At 40.0% G+C, this 18,712-nt stretch overlaps 1 protein-coding gene across 2 annotated transcripts; it reads left to right on the top strand.

The window, feature by feature from the left end:
* The first annotated feature begins 1,647 nt into the window (after positions 1–1,647).
* LOC110538978 (protein lin-28 homolog A-like) lies at positions 1,648–18,640 on the top strand. Of its 2 annotated transcripts, XM_036943349.1 has the most exons (5): positions 1,648–1,879; positions 2,155–2,191; positions 8,627–8,811; positions 12,629–12,822; positions 17,933–18,640. In XM_036943349.1, the coding sequence occupies exons 2-5, from the start codon at positions 2,167–2,169 to the stop codon at positions 18,288–18,290; spliced, it is 762 nt and encodes a 253-aa protein (XP_036799244.1). In that variant the 5' UTR covers positions 1,648–1,879; positions 2,155–2,166; the 3' UTR covers positions 18,291–18,640. The 2 variants fall into 2 exon arrangements, with proteins under 2 accessions (XP_036799244.1, XP_036799248.1); XM_036943353.1 differs by lacking the exons at positions 1,648–1,879; positions 2,155–2,191 and adding an exon at positions 7,648–8,042.
* Positions 18,641–18,712: the final 72 nt, after the last annotated feature.

The following is an 18,712-nucleotide window of genomic DNA, read 5'->3' as shown; positions in this document are numbered from 1 at the left end:
GAAATACTTAGACTTTGTCCTAAAACTCTTAGTCTTGTAGGCTATCACTAATTGGAAATTTAAGTTTCATAAAAATAACGTGCGTGTTTAATTATTTTTTTAAATCTACTTTTAGATTCTTCTTCATCGATGCACGTTGCTTGATAGCTACCCAAACACTATAGGATAATCAAACAACTTTGATCTTAATCGAATCTCTTCTACAACAGGACTATCTATTTTAAAACATGTAGACTGTTCGATTGTGAATTGTATTGTAGTTATTGTATGGTTTACTATTCACATGATATATTTCACTACATTTATTACGGCTGCATCCTAGAGAGCCAATCCACAGCAACCACCAGATGACACAAGAGAGCAAAACCTTTCATGTAAATTCCACATTCGGAAATTAAATAGATACCCAGGCCTAACTATTGCTGTGAAGGTCTAAAATAGAAACTACACATCGAAAGAAACAATTACAGTCAACACACAGTTGAACAATATTGAAGTATCTAATTATGACAAAGGCTTTTTGGGGGGGAGAAAATAATATAAAATATATTGCTGCCTATTTCCAATAGGCTACACACTACACTACTGTACTAGGCTTTCTTTCAATGTAATGAAATTAACACTAGATGGTGCTACGCTGTTACCCATATCAACATAATTGAACTGAGTTCCTAGGGGCAACACTCACTGTTCCAATTTGGCGCTATTTGTACAGGCATCCAATCAGCCACGAAAGTAGCAGAACGTGAGGCTGCGCAGAGGCGCTTTGGCTGGACAGCGCAGCTGGTAGCTGCAAACAGTTTACCAATATCGATACAAACTACCCTCTCCATCTTTCCTCAGGAAGTATAGCCTATCCATCAGTTGCTATATTCTCGGCAATGGTGAACAATCGGTAAGCTAAATTGTTGCATATGTGTTCCCCACTTCTTCCTATAGCCTAATGTTCTGCAATTAATTAACCATAAACGTTAGGCAAGTATGCTTTGATTTTGGACCAGGCAACGCAGAGACTGGAGAGGGGGGGTCAAATGAGCCAAAGCCGAGATTATGTTACTATAATTAAAAATATTAGATTTGTTTCAAATTCTTCCGGGTTCTTATAGGCTTTTTAAAAAATGCCATTGGTTAGCACCAAACAGTTTGTTACCATGTGGACATTCTTGCCTAAATTCTATTGACATTCATTAGGCTATACTTTCTAAAAGGCTATATTCCGAAAATGGAGCTGGAGAGGCAATTGGAAAAACAGCTGCGAAACCAAAATTAGGCTATACTTTCTAAAAGGCTATATTCTGAAGATGGAGATGGAGAGGCAATAGGAAAAACAGCTGCGAAACCAAAGGCAGCACAGTATGAAGATAGGCTAAAATTGCTTCTCCAATAGAAATCCCCGATCACACTTGTAGGCGATGTCATGGCGACGTCTGCTTGCTAAGCGCATGCGTAGAAAGACGTCTAACGTTCGTCTCGCGCCAAACTGCGCATGTGCAAGTGCAACGGCACTTTTTCGATATAGGTTGTTTTTTATGAAAAATTAAAACCTGTCAGTTTCACGAGGTTGGAGTAATAACATATTCGTTTACTTAAAACGTTGGCTCGAATCTAGGTTGTATCTTTAGATTTCAGGAAAATTAACAACTAAGGAATAATTTTTTACTTCGTTCATTGACTCATTGGCCTGGTCTGTTTGATCTGTTTCGCAAGCGCTCCCGGTAGTCTCGCGATGTTGCACCTCTGGGTTTAGAAACTCTGTGGCGAAACTCTTCTGTCTCCAGTCGCTACGCTGAGATGTTAACCTTTGCCAGACCGCTACCTCCATAACTTGATTGAGGGTTTCAGACTCCGGGGACGAGATGGCGTCCATCCCTATTGAATTGTACAATATATATTTTTAAATAATGCATGGTTAATTTCCAAAGTTTACCCTTGGTGGAGTAATTTATTATATGCTATAGTTGATATGAATGGGAAACGGTGGAATCTGTATATTTACACATTTCATACATTTACTTTCAATTATCTTGGGCATTCAACAACTGGTTATGAAGATACACCCTCTTCAATGATGTCCTAAATGCATGTGTAGTCTAGACGCAAGACATTCGATGCATTCTGGGCCTATTTAATAAACATCCCTGCTCTTCTTCACAGATATCCAGGGGTATGACCTCGCAGGGGACAACCTCAAGTAAGTGCATCATGGTCACCATGCCTCAGATTATTCTGAAATAGGAAACTATTAAAATCATTATGCATGCGATACATTTTTATATGGGGAGTGTAACTCAATCCAGTCCAATAAAAGCTGCTTTGTGTGAGTGTGTTTGAGAGTAGTGTGTGTGTGTGTGTGTGTGTGTGTGTGTGTGTGTACGTGGGGACATTTTGTTGGTCCCCACAAGGTCAAATGCTATTTCTAGGGGGTTTAGGGTTAAGGTTAGAGTTAGTGTTAGGGTCATAATTAGGGTTAGGAGCTAGGGTTAGTTTTAGGGTTAGGAGCTAGGGTTAAGGTTAGGTTTTTGGGTTAGGGTTAAGGTTAGGGTTAGGGGTTAGAGAAAATAGGATTTTGAATGGGTCTGAATTGTATGTCCCCACAAGGTTAGCTGTGCAATAATATTTGTGTGTGTGTGTGCGACACATCTTTTGTAGAGTTCATCAGGCTGTTGATTGTGGCCTGTTGAATGTTGTCCCACTCCTCTTCAATGACAGTACGAAGTTGCTGGATTTTAGTGGGAGCTGGAACACACTGTCGTACATGTCGATCCAGAGCATTCCAAACATGCTCAATGGCTAACATGTCTGGTGAGTATGCAGGCCTTGGAAGAACTGGAGATTTTCAGCTTCCAGGAATTGTGTACATATCCTTGTGACATGGGGCCATGCAATATCATACTGAAACATGAGGTAATGGCGGCGGATTAATGGCACGTCAATGGGCCTCAGGATCTCGTCCCGCTATTTCTGTGCATTCAAATTGCCGTCGATAAAATGCAATAGTGTTTATTGTCCGCAGCTTGCCCATACCATAACCCCATCGCTCTGTTCACAACGCTGATATCAGCAAAACGCTCGCCCACACAGCGCCATACACTGTCTGCCATCTCCCCGGTACATTTGAAACTGGGATTCATCTGTGAAGAGCACACTTGTCCAGTGTGCTCAGTGAGCTTCCCTGAGGTTTCTGACAGTTTGTGCAGAAATGATTTGGTTGTGCAAACCCACAGTTTCATCAGCTGTCCAGGTGGCTGGTCTCATACTATCCCGCTGGTGAAGAAGCCAGATGTGGAGGTCCTGGGCTGGGGTGGTTAGACGTGGTCTGCGGTTGTGAGGCCAGTTGGATGTACTGCCTAATTCTCGAAAACAACATTAAATTCTATAGAAACAGCTCTGGTGGACATTCAACATTCCAATTGCACACTCACTCAAAGCTTGAGATAGAGGCATTGTGTTGTGTGAAAAAACTGCTCATTTTAGAGTGGCCTTTTATTGGCCTCAGTACAAGGTGCATCTATGTAATGACCATGCTGTTTAATCAGCTTCTTGATATGCAACACCTGTCAGGTGGATTAATTGTCTTTATTTTTTATTAGAGAAATGCTCACTAACAGGGCAGTAAACAAATTTGTGCCAAGAAATGGAGATAAATAAGCTGTTTGTGCCTATGGAACATTTCTGTGATATTTTATTTTAGCTCATAAAACATGGGACCAACATTTCACATGTTGGGTTTATATTTTTGTTCAGTATGTTTGAGACTTAGTTATTCAACCGTATGGCTTAAATAGATTCATTGTCCAATATTTAATTTCCCTTTAATGTGTTTCAACATAACGTTTTAAACTCCATAATCTGATATATTGGGCACAATTGTGTATATAAAAATGTGATGGACTAAGATATAACCTCATTGAGCTCAACAGTTTAGCAAAGCGGTAGCCTCAGAACGAACAATAGTTTACACATGCACCTAAATAAAAGTTCCACAATCTTAATTTGATTCCAATTGCGCATTTCTTGCGTTTATTTTAAATCGAATCGTTCATTCCCCAGTTTCACTATCTCGATCTGCTAAGGCATTGGAAGAGAACAACCCCTTAACGTCACCCTTGCCTCCCTTCCATCAATGCCCGGGCCCCTCCCAGCCACTTACTTTGCATGGGAAAAAAAATCCTGATTATCACCAAACATCATAAGTACCCCAATATCACTCCGAAAGGATCTCAGATTCTCGAAAGGGGTTGCAAGATTAGGTAATACAATCGACATTTGCGCAAAGACTATATGGATGTAGAGCCCATTTTACGAATGGTTTTTCCACAAAACTGTTCAAAAAAGAGACATTCGATCTAAATATATTGTGTACAATCCGATTCTGATATATTTACACTTTACATTGTAGTTTAAACAGTTCAATTGTAGTTTTCTACATGTCTTAGAGTTGTTAATATTAGTAGCAGCCTAATGATTTTTTGAACAATATGAACCTTGTTGGCACTCAAACGCTAGACTGCAAAAAAGTGCTCAATGGTAGAAAATGGAATGAAACCCAATGAACTCGATAAAATGAGAGAACGAGAGAGAGAGGTGACCGGTGACCTCGGCATTTCTGGTTGAAAATAACTGATAACTACCAATCACATTACCAATTATGCATGGATACTTTCACCTCATAACTGTGACTATACATGGTCTGATGATGTTTTACTCTCTGTCCTCACCTTTTATATCATACACACAACACATAACTCTGTTTCCAAATCCTCCCCAATCTTCCAAATAGGCGCTGATTCAGTTTGACGCATTTGTCCCCTCATTTATAATACCTGGGGAAATGCCTGCTTCGGTAACATCTGATACGGGTGTTGCCTGGTCATTCTGGCCCAATGTTCCACGCTGCGTTTGTGCTGAGCTCCAATTTCTCTCGTATTATGCATCTTCACAAACACAGTTTGAAGGCGGATTGAAGTGTGAGGTGGGGTCCATCAGAGGATTCCTGCAGTAGTGTGGGCGTGTTTACAATGTATTGGGAGTATTTCTCCCCCAATCCCCTTCATAAAGAATTCCCCTAACATTCGCCCTAGTCAATCTCTGTGTCTTGAACCCTCTGTCATGTTATTTATCCCATAGTCTAATTATCTATCGGGGAATCGTTTTTATTTCGGCAATTCGATGATAGTATTGACGAAAACCAGGTGTTAATACGCACGAATAGCCTTTATGTGGCCTGTTAAATGTGTACCATGCAAGGAACACAAACGCCTATCTGTGAGATATTTCTGCTAACCTGATCTTGATTGGTTTTGCTAAAATGATAACCTACGGTCGAGAACAGCACAGGAATGTCAGGTCATGCCTGTAAGATCTATGCGTTCATGTTTTGTTCTTAGTTTATTTTTACGCGGTAGATATATATTTAGGCATATCTGTTGTTGCCTCATACATGTCAACACAGATTAGCTTTTAAGTATTACGAATTTCCATATTTTGTGATAAATAGCCTAAACTCACTTTACCTGGTGAATTTCAAGTTTCAAAGTTTATTCGCCACGCGCACAGGATACAACAGGTGTAAAACAGTAGAGTGGTATTCTTACCTTGAGAACTCTTTCCCAACAACGCAGTGATAATAATAATAATAATAATAATAATATAGATAATAATACAAATTAAAAGTCAGTTGAGGGTAATTTTGGCTTGTCTTTGTGAGACAACTGTGATACCTGTGAAAATAGGTTTATTTTAATGCCCCAAGCATTGTGGCTGTGATGCTCGTAGATATATATTTTAGGAGTCTGACAAAGTAGTTAGGCTAATGACTTGTCCATCTCCGGAAAGACTGGACCCACCAGATTGATTAATGTCAGCCACCATGTTTCAAACCTAGATACAGAAACCCTATCTTAACTAGTTATTATTCTATCACATAAATCAACCCTGTGACTAGTCTACTCCCATAAACATATATGTGTGATATATCACAGTTGCAGAGACATTAATTTTGAAGAAGAAGCCTAATTCGGTGCAATAGTTACCTTGGAGTTAAATGTGATCACAGTTTTTATTGATAAATACAGTACCAGTCAAAAGTTTGGACACACCTAATCATTCAAGGGTTTTTCTTTATTTCTACTATTTTCTACATTTTAGAATAATAATGAAGACATCAAAATTATGAAATAACACATATGGACTCATGTAAACCCAAAAAGTGTTAAACAAATCAAAACATATTTTATATTTGACCATCACACCTCCTCCTCCATGCTTCATGGCGGGAACCACAAATGCAGAGATCATCTGTTCATTTACTCTGCGTCTCACAAAGACACAGCGGTTGGAACCAAAAATCTCAAATTTGGACTCATCAGACCAAAGGACAGATTTACACCCATCTAATTATTTGATTTATTTTTTCACCTTTATTTAACCATGTAGGCCAGTTGAGAACAAGTTCTCATTCACAACTGCGACCTGGCCAAGATAAAGCAAAGCAGTGCGATAAAAACAACAACTCAGAGTTACACATAAACAAACGTACAGTCAATAACACAATAGAAAAATCTATGTACAGTATGTGTTTCTTGGCCCAAGCAAGTCTCTTATTGTTATTGGTGTCCTTTAGTAGTGGTTTCTTTGCAGCAATTCGACCACGAAGGCCTGATTCACACAGTCTCCTCTGAACAGTTGATGTTGAGATGTGTCTGTTACTTGAACTCTGTGAAGCATTTATTTGGCCTGCAATTTCTGAGACTGGTACCTCTAATGAACGCATCCTCTGCAGCAGAGGTAACTCTGGGTCTTCCTTTCCTATGGCGGTACTCATGAGAGACAGTTTCATCATAGCACTTGATGGTTTTTGTGACTGCACTTGATTGACTGACCTTCATATCTTATAGTAATGATGGACTGTCGTTTCTCTTAGCTCATTTGAGCTGTTCTTGCCATAATATGGACTTGGTATTTTACCAAATAGGGTGATCTTCTGTATTCCACCCTTACCATGTCACAACACAACTTATTGGCTCAAATGCATTAAGAAGGAAAGAAATTCCACAAATTAATCAATTAGTTAATTGGAATGCATTCCAGGTGACTACCTCATGAAGCTGGTTGAGAGAATGCCATGACTGTGCAAAGCTGTCATCAAGGCAAAGGGTGGCTGCTTTGAAGAATATAAAATATTTTTTATTTGTCTAACACTTTTTGGGTTACTACATAATTCCATGTGTGTTATTTCATAGTTTTTATGTTTTCACTGTTATTCTACAAAGTAGAAAATAGTAAAAAAAAATTAAGAAAAACCCTTGAATGAGTAGGTGTGTCCAAACTTTTGACTGGTACTGTATATATCATGACTTGAGGATATGCCTATCTATGTATGTAACATAACCACGTTTACACACATACATGAGGGTAATCATTCAGTTTATTCTTGGCATGAAATGACAACTCAAGCATTTGCGTGCCAAATACTTATGTTTTGAAACTTCTAATGAATAAATAAACGTGGAATAGGCCTACACAAATATGTTGATGTTCGGTTTGTGGAACGACGATTGGTTATCTCTGTGCTCCGAATGAACTCTTTTGCCTGGATTCGAGGAAAAAAATGGCACTGCTATCTGGTATCCTTGGGACGTCCATACTCTAAACCCTACCCTAATCTTAACATCTACCTTTACTTTAACCCTAATCTTAACCATAACCCATACTAAACCCTATCCTTAACCACTACCGTAACCATTTTACATTTCAACTTCAAATGGTTAGGAACATCCTAAGGATCCCTGATTGCACGGACCGAACAAAATAGTCGCTAGAAAGCATGTAAATTGACAGAGTCACGTGAACAGAGCAAGAGAAATCCATAGAAGAATATGCTGAAAATCTATGGGGGAACGCACGTTGGATCATGCACGCAAAAGTATGGTCGCTCGAATCAGAATATTCGACTGACGCAGAGGAATAAACAATATCAAGACCAGCAGGGCTTATATCACCGAAGTTTGGAGCGGAAACTTGGCAGGGAAACATGGCCGAAGGTTATTCTATATTCTATGTATCTCTGCTTAGATTGTCTCTCTGGCGTCCCTCTTTCCTGGGAAAGGAGAGGGGACTGACTGTAGCCTCCGAGATGTTGTTGGGTATCTATTTCCAAGATGTTGTGTTATGTAGCCTACCGCCCACAGCGTTTGCTATATACTTCGAGTTTTTTTGTGCGCTTTTTGCTGAGGTTTATGGGTGAGGTTTACACCTGTCCTTTGCTTCAAATACAAAGTTATTTCACATTTGTTGTTAGAAAATTACAAGTGATGCAAGTGCAGATGAAAGTTCATAGTTGATATTTAAACACTTCAATATCCAAGTTGGAATAGCCTATGATGGCTATTTATCAGATAGCCAGCAAAGCAAATTCCATCTGTTGGCAAATCATGTAAATAAAGTTTTTTTTATGTTCTTTATGAGTTGGTTACCTGCTCTGGAAAATAAGTACTTTGCATATGAATTGTGTACAAGACAGAATACATTTTTAGAATTGGAATAATTTGCCCAAATAAGGTTTACTGAAACGAATGGGAAGTGATTTCATTGATGTTTTAACATTGTATTCTCAACTTGCTTTCAGGAGGGGTGGGCAAAGGTGGTGATAGAGGAGAGGAGCCAGGATCCTTGCAGGGTGGGCAGCAACAGTCCATGCACGGCGCAGGCCACTGCAAGTGGTTCAATGTGCGGATGGGCTTCGGATTTATATCCATGACTAGTCGTGGGGGAACTCCCGTAGATCCTCCTATGGATGTATTTGTTCACCAAGTAAGTTAAGTTGAACCATCTATGGATACAAATAATCAGCTGAGAGTCAAGCCGAACCCTCATGTCTACACGAGTTGGATACAAGTTCTCCCACTCCTATACGAGGTGAACACACAGTGCAGGCTATTGGATAGTTTGTATCTCTACCACATATCTCTGAGACACATGCACATTGTTGAGGGGCAGTGGTAACATTGTAACACCTAAGTTGTAGCATCCTCATGAATGAGCTTCTGTGTAGGATGTCTGTAGGACTACAGGAAATAATTAACATTCGGAAAATGATTGTTATAGTGAAATAGTTTTGCAATGCAAAAATGTGTGATTGATAGATGTTACTTGTCATGTTTTATAGACCCAGAAGACAGGGGGAAGGGCCTCTGTATAAGAGGGGGTTTTCTGAAGCCAAAGAAAAGACAGGGGGTGCATGGTAGTGGTCAGGTTAAACATGTGCTTAGAGGCCAACCTCAACCAGGTTTAGATGTTGGACATTATTTCACTCCTGTGTGGGCTTTGGCCTGTGTATGTTATAGCACTGCTTTCCTTCACCATCTCGTGCCATGTTGTTAGATTCTATTGACACTTTGCAGCCCAATTAGAGACAGAATTCCATCAAATCCACCCCAAAATTGCCACATTTTAGGTGTGCTCGATTTAGCTTGCCAAGTCCCCATCCTGTGTGGCTCAGTTGGTAGAGAATTTCACTTGCAATGCCAGAGTTGTGGGTTAGAGTCCCACAGGGGACAAGTGCGAAAACGTATGTAAGTTGCTCAGGATAAGAGCATGTGCTAAATGACTCAAATGTAAATGTGGTAGGATTTTCTTGGGCAGCATAGGTTTGGGGAGTGGTATGGTGGAAGATATAGTGTATGATGCGATGGGAGACCGGCTGGAGTGGATCCTTGATTATGACTGCCCATCAGTCCATCTCATCTCACTGTGTGTTTGGCAGGCTCCTCCTTCCTTCCAGGGCTAGGCTAATACCAGTCTTTGTTTGTTCCTCTTCCTGGTGTTTTTTTCCCCTCAAAGGGGAGAAAGAGAAAAAAAGCTACCTTCTTCTTACAGTGAGTCATCTATTGATAGAGGGACTGATTGTAGAGAAGACTGGTTTCTATGGCCAGCTGATGAAATGCCTATGACGACAGTGCAGCTAACTGCTAACCGACACTGTTGGAGCAATGCAGTTGCAGTATGTTATCTGTCTGTGCTTTTGACCACTGCTTCTGTTTGATGTTGAGTCACTGTCTCCACAGGCTTTTGAGACCACTGCAATGTATGATTTACTCACTCTTCAATTACAATTCAGATTCATTTTAACTGGGAAATATTTGGTGCATGAATCTGAGACTGATTTCTGGAAATGTTTTGCAAAGTTGCGTGGATTGATATACTGTAGGTTTCCTTGCATAGCTTGAATGTGACTAACAAATGACTAACAGGAAGCCTGTAGACAGGACTGTGGAGAGACCGCATATGGCTTTGTAGAATGACCTGAATAACTGCTTCAAGTGGGGGAACTTCTCTCTTTAAACTGGGAATTAGTTGTGATATGTTGACAATGAAACAGTTGAAGCTCAACAAACGCCTGTGGTATATTCAGGAGTTAAACTTGCTGAAGCCTGACCCAGCCTGAACTCTAGGGCTTTGTCATTTTTTTTCAACATGTATGTCCTCTCCAACCCTGTCATTCATATCACATTTCTCTCAATCAAGCCGTCCAGTGACAAAAGCTCCCTCCACTATTGGAAGAGCTAGTAAACAGACCATGTGCTGAAAAGAAAAGAAAAGCACTGTATATACCCGCACCCCTTCCTCTTTGTCATGTCCCTCCTTTCTCCTTGCTCACTTTTTCTGTCTTTCCCTTCTCTTCTATTCCCTTTTTCATTCCCACATCCCCCAACCGAAAACAGGCAAAATGGCTGCTGTGCTGGGTTGGTCTGTGGTAGCCCAGAGTTTAGGAGGCTCCAGCAGGGCTAACAGAGAGCTGGTCTGGGCTAACAGAGAGCTGGCCTGGGCTGAGGGCTGATGGCTCAAATATGTCGGGGGGGGGGGACGAGGTGTCTGGATCAGAGAATCCTGAACCTATGCTTTGACTTCTGTTGAAACACAAATCAGTGACTTAGAGTGACTCGTAGAAATATGGGCTAGATTAGTTTTGTTGGCCTCTGTAAAGACGAACTAGGGTTAAGTTTAGTTGCATGTTGTTTCATTAGGATTCATGGGTTATTTAGTTTTTATTTTATTCGTTGCTAGATTGAGTTATTAATTTTTAGGGGAGGGGGGTTTGTCGCTGCAGTCGTTCAGACATGCAATAATTTACATTACTGTAAACAACTTTCACAGAAATCAAATCATTTGTTTTAATCAGTGGTATTCCTTTTGTGTATTAGAAAAAGTTATTATGTATTGTGAACTGGGGGTAAATTGGCTTAATTAATGCTGTTGTTGAGGTAATAGTTACTGTAAATGTATTAATTAATTTAGTAAACATTTATTTTGGACAAGATCCATGAAAATGTAATTAGATGTAAAAGTTCATAAGAAACGTTGTTTAAGAAAAGGAATAAAGCTCTAATTGAGAGATTATTAGGATATTCTTGATATTTTCAAAATCTAAATTATCTGTGTTTAATTTGATAAAATATGAATAGTATTACCATTTATATACTATATATGCCTATTATTTACATGTTTATAATAAAATAATTGTAAAATTGTATTTGGTAATTGTGTTTTTCTTTGGATTAAATGTATTTAAAGAACTCATGAACCTTAATCAAGCAATTATTATTATTTGATACATTAATAGATCATACATACAATTATATTTCTAACAAATATGGAAAGGGAAGCAACTGTTTTAAAGTTTCACAAACAGTAAGATATGATTTTTTTTAATACATATTTTAAATACTGTAAAAAATATTTTTTTTGTATTTTATAATGGGACAATAGTGATGATAATAGCAGTAATTATAATAGATTTGTTATTACAAGATTATATACAACAAATGCATTTTTTTTACACCAAAATCATTTTTCACTTGCCATTAAATTGTTTTAGAAATATTTTGTGATCTATATTAGCAACTGAATGCCTAAGATTCCGATGATTGAGCTCATAGATCATCATGTAAGACTGAAACTGGACTTTTCTTACTAGCACTGGCTTTGCTGATAGCTGCTTTACTGAGGACAGTTTTACTCACTACGACTGTGACATGTGGTTGTCTCACCCAGCTATGTTAATATGAATGCATTAAGTGTAAGTTGCTCTGGATAAGAGCGTGTGCTAAAATGTAAAGAATGTAAATGTTACACCAACCATGCCTCGTTTTCTACTTGTTATTAACAATATCCTGCTCAAAGTACAGCTATTTGCTTTCCTGTGGCTCGGTGGGTCTGTGGCTCTGTGTAAAGATCTAAAATTCCCTCAAAGAAGTGGAGAGATTGTGCGTCTATTCTGAAAGTCTAGTGTTCTACTGTAGTGTGCTAAGGTCCATCTGAATCCTCTAGTATAGGAAGTGAACCAATGTGCTCAGTCCACAGCGACAGACCCAGGGAATGGCAGGGAGCAAGTGATTGTAGGGATCAGCCATTATGATGGAGTAGTCCTCAAGCACGTATTTGGATACTTAGTAGCAAATTATCAAATGTGATGTAGATGGATGAATCAAATTAATCTATCTGCTTGATTGAGACCTAGATGGAGAGGTGGGTTGATTTAGATTTACTGTGTGTGACTAGACCAGGAGATCCCTGTGTAACCTGTGTCTTCTTCTCCCTAACATGTCCTATCCTCCTCCTTCTGTCCCAGAGCAAGCTGCACATGGAGGGCTTTCGCAGCCTGCGGGAGGGAGAGCCACTAGAGTTTACTTTCCAGATGTCCCCCAGGGGCCTGGAGTCTGTACAAGTCACGGGCCTCGGGGGAGGCCCCTGCTTGGGCAGTGAGAGGAGACAGAAACCCAAGCCCCCAGCCCCGCAGCAGAGATGGAAGCCAAAAGGAGACCGGTGAGTGAACCATAGAAATAGAATTACTAGAACAGACTTTCCTTTCATGTTCTGTTATGAGTGAATATAGAGTGGGTAAGACTTGCTGCTGCAGGGAGGGAATTGAGACTAGCAACAGAACAGACAATGATGTTGGAAGGAACAGGGTAGTGCTGCGGTGATCATTAGTGGTGTGTGTGTTTGAATGTGCATACGTGTGTGTGCCTGTGTATGTGTGCATTGATGTAATCTATTTAGCAGTAGCTGCATATTCGTATTTACCTGTGTATGATTCAGAGGTTCTGTGTGGACTATACCTGCTGCATTATTTACATTATGTCAAAGGTCCACATTTGTAGAGGTTCTGTTACATGGTGTTCCTTTAGAGGTCAAATGTACGATGCGTTTAGTATAAATAATGAATGTGATTGTGCTGTACCTTTTCCTGTGTGGTGCTGCATTTCCACCCAAACTGTTATTCTATAGGGCTCCAGTTGCCATGGTTTTACGGCAATATTGTATGACGGAGGTCTAGTCGGTCTAAGTGCTGCTATTTCCGTGATGGTTGGTTTTGAGGCTCTGCTGCTGGCTGCTATTTGCTTTGAATACAGATTTGTCCTTAACCCCACTGACATAGATTGGTGATAGGAACGGCTGTTTCCCAACCAGATGCAATGTTGTAATGTAGAGCAAATATCACTTTAGACTGAAGAGGAATTGTCAGAAACAGGCTTTTTATTTTATACATACAGGATTGCCCTTTTATTCATCGTGTTAGGTGATGTTATATTGCATCATGTTGCGTTATGGTGGATACTAATTTTATGACCCGAGTTAGGCCTATGCTACATCAATGATCACATTTATTTAACAATATATACTTATTTTTTGTGTAGACATTTCATCCTAATTTCCCTCCCCAGTGTTATAATGTAAGAGGGATCTTTCTTCAAAGGCAGGAATAGAAATATGTTGAGGTCAGTGTGTTGACCAGAGCTGTAACAGAGCTGCTTGCTGGTTGGATCCAAATAGGCAGGTTAAAAACATTTGATAAACACTACATTCCCTTTAATAACATCCACCAGCTTTTATTTTTTATATTGGCTTATTACATTTTTCTATTTCATGGGTTGATGTATTACAGTGTTACACAGTTAAACTCTTGGCTCCCCGATCTTATAAACATTGACAATATTTGAACATTTTGGAATTTACAAATAAATTGTGCCAACACCTTTCTCTTCACTTGAGTTATTGGTTTACTTGAAAGTCAAACCTCAGCTGATTTGTTCTGTGCAAATATTAGAAATGATGCAAACATAAATGTTGTGGAAACTATGTAACCATGTGCCTATGTGGTTGATATGTTATAAAAACATTTACGACCAGCATGGCAGCTTGTCTTGTGAAAACTGGTTATTCACTCTTACCAGCTAGAATGGGAGTCTGTGGTGGTTGGGGAGTGGAGGAGGGGGTATTGGTAGGTAACCTCCCAAGCAAGCGAACTAGCCTGGATGTAACCTAAATTCCAATGCCCTTCCCCCTCTCCTCTCCTTCCCTCTCCCCCCTTGCATGTTCTAATTGAAGATGCCACCGTGAGGGACCCCCTGCAAGCCTCCAGCTCAGTCATGCGAAACTTCCATCTGAAAGAGTTAAAGCTGCAATATGTAACTTTTTGGGTGACCGGCCTGAAATGTAGCCGTATAACATCTGACTGGGTGACCGGCCTGAAAGGTAGCCTTATAACATCTGACTGGGTGACCGGCCTGAAATGTAGCCTTATAACATCTGACTGGGTGACCGGCCTGAAATGTAGCCGTATAACATCTGACTGGGTGACCGGCCTGAAATGTAGCCGTATAACATCTGACTGGGTGACCGGCCTGAAATGTAGCCTTATAACATCTGACTGGGTGACCGGCCTGAAATGTAGCCGTATAACATCTGACTGGGTGACCGGCCTGAAATGTAGCCGTATAACATCTGACTGGGTGACCGGCCTGAAATGTAGCCTTATAACATCTGACTGGGTGACCGGCCTGAAATGTAGCCTTATAACATCTGACTGGGTGACCGGCCTGAAATGTAGCCTTATAACATCTGACTGGGTGACCGGCCTGAAATGTAGCCGTATAACATCTGACTGGGTGACCGGCCTGAAATGTAGCCTTATAACATCTGACTGGGTGACCGGCCTGAAATGTAGCCGTATAACATCTGACTGGGTGACCGGCCTGAAATGTAGCCGTATAACATCTGACTGGGTGACCGGCCTGAAATGTAGCCGTATAACATCTGACTGGGTGACCGGCCTGAAATGTAGCCTTATAACATCTGACTGGGTGACCGGCCTGAAATGTAGCCGTATAACATCTGACTGGGTGACCGGCCTGAAATGTAGCCTTATAACATCTGACTGGGTGACCGGCCTGAAATGTAGCCGTATAACATCTGACTGGGTGACCGGCCTGAAATGTAGCCTTATAACATCTGACTGGGTGACCGGCCTGAAATGTAGCCGTATAACATCTGACTGGGTGACCGGCCTGAAATGTAGCCGTATAACATCTGACTGGGTGACCGGCCTGAAATGTAGCCTTATAACATCTGACTGGGTGACCGGCCTGAAATGTAGCCTTATAACATCTGACTGGGTGACCGGCCTGAAATGTAGCCTTATAACATCTGACTGGGTGACCGGCCTGAAATGTAGCCGTATAACATCTGACTGGGTGACCGGCCTGAAATGTAGCCTTATAACATCTGACTGGGTGACCGGCCTGAAATGTAGCCTTATAACATCTGACTGGGTGACCGGCCTGAAATGTAGCCGTATAACATCTGACTGGGTGACCGGCCTGAAATGTAGCCTTATAACATCTGACTGGGTGACCGGCCTGAAATGTAGCCTTATAACATCTGACTGGGTGACCGGCCTGAAATGTAGCCTTATAACATCTGACTGCAAGTTAATAATGTCTATTGCAAAGTAATTGGTATGATTTGCTCTTATATTAACCAGTTAATTGAATAGCTTCCTATTTGATTCAGTAAAAGAGACCATGTGACAGGCTGGAGTGACACGACTTAGTTCCCTGAATGGAACCCTGCTTTGTTTCGCCTTGTCATCAATGTTTCGCCTTGTCATTGTTTCCGCCCGTGAGCAGCTTGGTTATTTATTGCAGGCCTTAGGCCTGTTGTTGACATACTGCATTTCTATAGACATTTGTCAGTAAGCTATAAATATCAGCAAGTGTGCAAATGTGTTATTAAAGCGCATTTTAGCAGGGAAAATAATAAGCTGTTTATCTATTTATTTGGTTTGTCATCTCTTGATGAGAACACATATGAGAAGTATTGTATTTGTATTGGTCACTTTAACTGTTTTCTCTTAAAGGTTCAGTATTGGTGTTATTCTATGGTGTATTCTATGGTGCGTTCTATAGTGTATTCTATGGTGTATTCTATGCATATTCTATGGTGTATTCTATACATATTCTATGGTGTATTCTATGGTGTATTCTATACATATTCTATGGTGTATTCTATACATATTCTATGGTGTATTCTATGGTGTAATCTATACATATTCTATGGTGTATTCTATGGTGTATTCTATACATATTCTATGGTGTATTCTATGGTGTATTCTATACATATTCTATGGTGTATTCTATACATATTCTATACATATTCTATGGTGTATTCTATACATATTCTATGGTGTATTCTATGCATATTCTATGGTGTATTCTATGCGTATTCTATGGTGTATTCTATGCGTATTCTATAGTGTATTCTATGCATATTCTATGGTGTATTCTATACATATTCTATGGTGTAGTCTATGGTGTATTCTATGCATATTCTATGGTGTATTCTATACATATTCTATGGTGTATTCTATACATATTCTATGGTGTATTCTATGCACATTCTATGGTGTATTCTATGCACATTCTATGGTGTATTCTATACATATTCTATGGTGTATTCTATGCACATTCTATGGTGTATTCTATACATATTCTATGGTGTATTCTATGCATATTCTATGGTGTATTCTATGCATATTCTATGGTGTATTCTATACATATTCTATGGTGTATTCTATGCACATTCTATGGTGTATTCTATACATATTCTATGGTGTATTCTATGCACATTCTATGGTGTATTCTATGCACATTCTATGGTGTATTCTATACATATTCTATGGTGTATTCTATACATATTCTATGGTGTATTCTATACATATTCTATGGTGTATTCTATACATATTCTATGGTGTATTCTATGCACATTCTATGGTGTATTCTATACATATTCTATGGTGTATTCTATGCACATTCTATGGTGTATTCTATGCACATTCTATGGTGTATTCTATACATATTCTATGGTGTATTCTATACATATTCTATGGTGTATTCTATGCACATTCTATGGTGTATTCTATACATATTCTATGGTGTATTCTATGCATATTCTATGGTGTATTCTATACATATTCTATGGTGTATTCTATGCACATTCTATGGTGTATTCTATACATATTCTATGGTGTATTCTATGCACATTCTATGGTGTATTCTATGCACATTCTATGGTGTATTCTATACATATTCTATGGTGTATTCTATGGTGTATTCTATACATATTCTATGGTGTATTCTATACATATTCTATGGTGTATTCTATGCATATTCTATGGTGTATTCTATACATATTCTATGGTGTATTCTATACATATTCTATGGTGTATTCTATGCACATTCTATGGTGTATTCTATACATATTCTATGGTGTATTCTATGCACATTCTATGGTGTATTCTATGCACATTCTATGGTGTATTCTATGTGAAATGCTGCCATCTAAAGGATACATTTGGACCAACAGATTTTAGGTAAATATAATTAAACCAATCTAGTAAGCATGTTATAATTGTATTTGTACCATATTACATTCTAGAGAAAATGTAATGATATCCCATATAAGAAGTTCTAGGTTGTATTCTTTGAATACAGAATAAATACGCACTTTAAGCCCTGAAGTTGCTTGTTAAGCCCAAGAAATTGCTTGTTTGTGAATTGGAATGTGACAAGGATCTCATCTCTCTGTGTCTCAGATGCTATAACTGTGGAGGACTAGACCACCATGCCAAAGAGTGTAGCCTGCCGCCCCAGCCAAAGAAGTGCCACTACTGCCAGAGCGCGACGCACATGGTGGCCCACTGTCCTCACCGCCCCCCCGGCCCCTTGTCTCCCGGCCCTGCCACAGCCACTCAGGGAAGACGCACTACTGTGGACCAGTACCCCTCTACCTTCACCACCACCTCCTACAGCCCCAGTCCCAGGCAGGGAAACAGGCACTCCCAGCCCTCTCAGGACAGTTCCTCCCCCCTCAGCAAGTCTTCCAGCTCTCCGGAAGACCCGGCACAGATTCAGAGGAGATCTGGAGGACACCACAGGTTGAAACAATCCTGAAGCACATCCACCTTGGACGGATGCCACCTGTTAGTATTACCTCTGGTCCAATAAAACCACCTTCCTTCAGTCTGATCAGTCTCCTCCTCACACAGACTCATCCTGAGCTACATCCTGAGCAACCTCAAGCAGATCCACATGTCTAACCAAATGGACAGTAAAGTATCTATTTTACTTCCCCAATCCCTCCCAGACTCTCCCTCTACTAAACTGTGTACATCTTAGCTACCTCCTGGGCCAACTCAAACCATCTCCACATAGATAGACCTATACTCTTAGCTACCTCCTGGGCCAACTCAAACCATCTCCACATAGATAGACCTATACTCTTAGCTACCTCCTGGGCCAACTCAAACCATCTCCACATAGATAGACCTATACTCTTAGCTACGTCCTGGGCCAACTCAAACCATCTCCACATA

Source organism: Oncorhynchus mykiss, chromosome 2, assembly GCF_013265735.2.
Source record: "Oncorhynchus mykiss isolate Arlee chromosome 2, USDA_OmykA_1.1, whole genome shotgun sequence".
NCBI classification, from domain to species: domain Eukaryota; kingdom Metazoa; phylum Chordata; class Actinopteri; order Salmoniformes; family Salmonidae; genus Oncorhynchus; species Oncorhynchus mykiss.
Note: the sequence above shows the minus strand (reverse complement) of the source record. Positions and strands in the feature narration are given on the sequence as shown.